The 4,558-nt window shown below is 34.6% G+C and overlaps 1 protein-coding gene across 1 annotated transcript in view; it reads right to left on the minus strand.

Moving 5' to 3' along the window:
- myo16 (myosin XVI) overlaps positions 1 to 4,558 on the minus strand; it is a 182,646-nt gene that overhangs the window by 16,533 nt on the left and 161,555 nt on the right. Inside the window, exon 32 of the mRNA XM_016232534.1 lies at positions 3,577 to 3,662. Within this exon, the coding sequence (XP_016088020.1) occupies positions 3,577 to 3,662 (86 nt within the window). The remainder of the gene's footprint in view (positions 1 to 3,576; positions 3,663 to 4,558) is intronic.

Below are 4,558 nucleotides of genomic sequence, written 5' to 3' on the forward strand. Positions count from 1 at the left end.
AGCCATACCTGTCACACACCCAGTTTAAGAGCAGTGTTTTTCTTCTTGTAATCAAGAGCGCTTGTCCTCCTAATTTAAAAAAATTAAGGAGCACCTTCTGATCAATAATCAAACGTTTTGATAATAAATTATCCTTCCTAATATGAGGTGAAGGGATTTACAGGGGCATTTTCTTTTTACCTTTGCAATGGCATCATTCTCATCGGTCAAATTCAAAAATTTATGTTTATAAGCTTTTTAAAATTTCTATTTAAAACAATATAATAAGAAGTAGAATAAGACAAATAAGTTACCAATCATGAAATTGGTATTAATGAAAAATTAATTTGTACTACAGAGGTGGCACAAAAATAACACAAAAGTGGCTTGTAGGTACATTTTCAGACATTCAATGAGGCTCAGAGGTGGCATAAGTGCAATTAAATTCATAAATTCATGTGGAGATTAATGTTTTAAATAGAAAATTTTGAATACAGAAATATTAAATGATTTAAATAACTGCAATTATACCTAAAAATGAAACTGAAATCACCAGCAGGTGGCGGAAAATCACTGATTTTATCACTGAATCATTCATTCAATTGATTCGTGTGAACGGCTGATTCACTCGGGAATGAAGCAAGTGACTGTCTTTATGAATGGGTAATCATGAATCACTGACTCACTAGATTCGTTCAAAAACGCACTTTCATTCGCTTGTAGGTACATTTTCAGACATTCAATGAGGCTCAGAGGTGGCATAAGTGCAATTAAATTCATAAATTCATGTGGAGATTAATGTTTTAAATAGAAAATTTTGAATACAGAAATATTAAATGATTTAAATAACTGCAATTATACCTAAAAATGAAACTGAAATCACCAGCAGGTGGCGGAAAATCACTGATTTTATCACTGAATCATTCATTCAATTGATTCGTGTGAACGGCTGATTCACTCGGGAATGAAGCAAGTGACTGTCTTTATGAATGGGTAATAATGAATCACTGACTCACTAGATTCATTCAAAAACGCACTTTCATTCATGAATGAAACACTGCTTTGTTTGCTTTTAGAGATGTGAAGCTGCTCAGCTGTCACTATATGTGGAACTATTTTCTTTGATGAAATAGAGCAAAATCAGGAAGTACTTGTTTATTGCACTGTTGTATTAAATCAGTATCACATTTGCAAACTCCTTTAATAATTATTAAAAGCTGTCACTCTCCTTATCGCGAGTGAGTTCTCAAGACTCAAAAGCACGTGCAAATGATAAATTCCATCATCTGTCATCGCGTTATAAGCGCGGAACCTGCGTGAATGAGTAGAATTATTATGAATAGCCACAATCCTGCGCCTGAAATTCAAGACCTGCTCTGTGTTCTCTGCTAATAACCCGACTGTGAATGATGCGAACGGCGTTATGTTGTCAGTGAGAAGCTGCAGCCGTGGCGGGGAGGATTTTTGGTGCGCGGGTGTTCTGACAAATAATGCTACCTATCAGATTATGCTACCAACAAATCGTCAGAACAACTACAATGTGCTACATGTTTCTTTTCCCCTCATTTTTTCCAACTGACAGAAATCTGTCGTAGCGACAGAAAACTTTCATCCCTGAGTAGTATCATGTACATCATACTGCACCACAGTAATATATTTCTGTTAATTTCTTTATGCTAACCCGAACTTATATTTTGACGGGTTGCCATGAGGAACTTGTTTCTGTTTCTGTAGGTCTATGTAAATGATATGAAGATAGTTTTACTCCAATGAAACTGTCAAATGCTCATGAAGTGAGGAGTCAGAGCAGTTCTGGAGATGTTGTTCATGTATTTATGTCCTCATGTAGTGAGACGACAGAAGCTGAAATCAGCGCGAGTGTCGCACACTTTGTGTAGAAAACAAAACCGCGCGTCTGTGCAATTTACATTCACAGAGATACGCAGAACATGCTGGATTCATATTTAAATAGTATTTTTGCGGCTTAATATTTACAGATACTAGTCCATATTGCGACTCTATTTAAGTATACTGACCTACTTTTGATTAATTCATCCAAACTTGGACAAATTCCGTGACATTCCGCGTCATACAGTAAATTCCATTTATATGACTGGATTTCGCGATTCCGTCCGCGTTTTCCGCATCGCGGAAATCATAGATAATATTGAGGTGTTTTGCAACTTCAGTGTAACGTTAGTGGATTGGGATCTATTGCAACTTAAGCAACGTCTGCTGCTGCCTTACCTTTGAGAGACAACTGATGCGTGATCACTGAAGCAGCTCCAGTTAGCAAGCGCTTTTGGAGTGAGAGTGAATTCTGCATTGATTGGTAGTACTCGTGACTCCCAACAAATCAGATGAGCAGTGGGCGGAGACTGCTTTAGGCCACAGAGAGGTGTGTTCTGACAGGCTGCATCAGAGCCAAATAGCGCGTTTCAAAATTAAGTTATTTTATCGGCGAATTGGTTTTGAAAATGACCGATACTGATAATCATAAAAATGCTTAATATCGGCGCCGATAATCGTTCGACCCCTAGATCACACCAGAGAGTGAAACATAAATGAAAGATAGACAGAACGTAATCTAGTTGGATTGGATAGGAATTGTAAGTAATTTAACAATTGTAATCCGTATTCTGATATATTATGAAGGGCCAAATTAGATTAATTAACAATGAAATTAAATATGAATAACAATGTATTAATCCTGAGTATAAAGTTGTAATTCTAAATATATAATATTTTTAATTTATTTTATTTTTTTTTAAATCTGAATATACATTCAAAAGTCAGAAAATTTAAATGCAAATCTTTTTTTCTGAACTTACGTAGTTAAAGGTAACAATGCAGATGTAGAACTATATTCATATATTTGGATATATTATAAATAATATATTATTATTATTATACATTTAGATTTATTCCGATTTAAAAATAAATCAAATTTACATTCAAGTACTTTTTTGTTTTAAGCATACATTTACGTGTAAATAAATAAATATTAATAAGAATGATAATAATAATATTATTAAACAGTATTATCATGGTACATTTCCAAATATCACTTTACCAAAAAATGTACCATGGTTTTACAGGCATGTTTATAAAAACAACTTTGCTTCAGTATTATATTAAAAAGAGACGAAAATAAGTATTCTCGTACTATTAAGAGAGCAATAAAGAGAACAGAGACACATAATGTAGTGTTATTGAGGTAGAAAGCTATCAGAGAACCCTCATTAAGTTTTAATGTTTTGTGAGGGTAACCCTGCTTTCAGGACACACAGTGAGATGCTGAGAAGCACAGAGGGCACACAGTGATCTTTCCGGTGTGTTCCTGTGGAGGAGAACGGGGCTGGAGCACCACCCTTCTCCTCTAATGCACCTCTGAATACGATCTCCAGATAAGCCTTCACTCATTTCATTTGGCAGAGTGTGGAGTCTGGGATGACATGGGAACTGCTCTCACTTCCATTACCCATGATTACATCTGCCATTCGGGGTCACTGGAGACCTTCTTCCAATGGAAGAGTGGATGACAGATGCCACAAGAGAGCATGTGCATGTGAGTGTGGGTTTGTGTAAATGCCTCACCTGAGTGTGGTGGCTGTCCATGTGCCTGTGTAATGCCGAGCTGCTGGATGCATTTGACTTTGGATGTTCCTCGTCTTCCAATGTCCCTATTGAGAGAAAAATATCAGAATGTTAAATGCAACATTCTTCATGGATGTTCTGGAATGTGTTGCTTTGTTGTGCACTGTAATCACATAATGCGAACACTGTATGGAAATTCCTACTTTTTTCTCTACATACAGTATGTCTGTTATTCAGCATACACCACTTGTATTCAAACTTTGTTTTGTATAGAATTTCATCCTTAGGTTTATGATTTATATGTTTGTTTTAGTTTTGTTTTTGAAATTATGTATGAAAAGTATGCTTTGGCTGCTTTCCAAGAATTAAAGTTTAAAATAGATCTGAATATATAAGTGTAAACCATGAATATATAGATGAACTCTGAAGTCTGAAAATGCTAATCTGAATCTATAGTTATGTATTGAATATAGAGAATACATATATTTATCTGGCAAGACGTGCATAAAGTCTGTATAAATTCCTATATATGTGATTTTACCTCAATTCGTTCATGTGACTGAATAGTTTTCATGAAAACTGGTTTATTTGCAAATTATTTTTGTAATATTTTTTTATTAACATGAGAACAAGGGTATACATAAATTATAATATTTAATTTGTTAATTTAATATTGTTATTAAAAGTAATTATTAATACATAAAACTATTATGATTACCTATTTTAGTATTATTAATAATAAAATAATATGGACATTTAAATGGAAAGTAGCTACTGCCCGAATGTTTAGCAACAAGGATATCATTGCAGTTTCGATGCCCATGCATAACAGATATGCCTAAAACCTGTGCTTACATACAACTTTAACAAGATTCTTTTGCGGTCTTGCAAGCACTGGCATTCCCTTGGTTCATATACCATTATCTTGTATAGAAGTAATGTATACTCTGCCAGAGCGGGAAAAACGCGGATCATGTGAATA

This window comes from Sinocyclocheilus grahami, unplaced genomic scaffold (assembly GCF_001515645.1).
Source record: "Sinocyclocheilus grahami isolate Dianchi unplaced genomic scaffold, SAMN03320097.WGS_v1.1 scaffold413.1, whole genome shotgun sequence".
NCBI classification, from domain to species: Eukaryota; Metazoa; Chordata; class Actinopteri; order Cypriniformes; family Cyprinidae; genus Sinocyclocheilus; species Sinocyclocheilus grahami.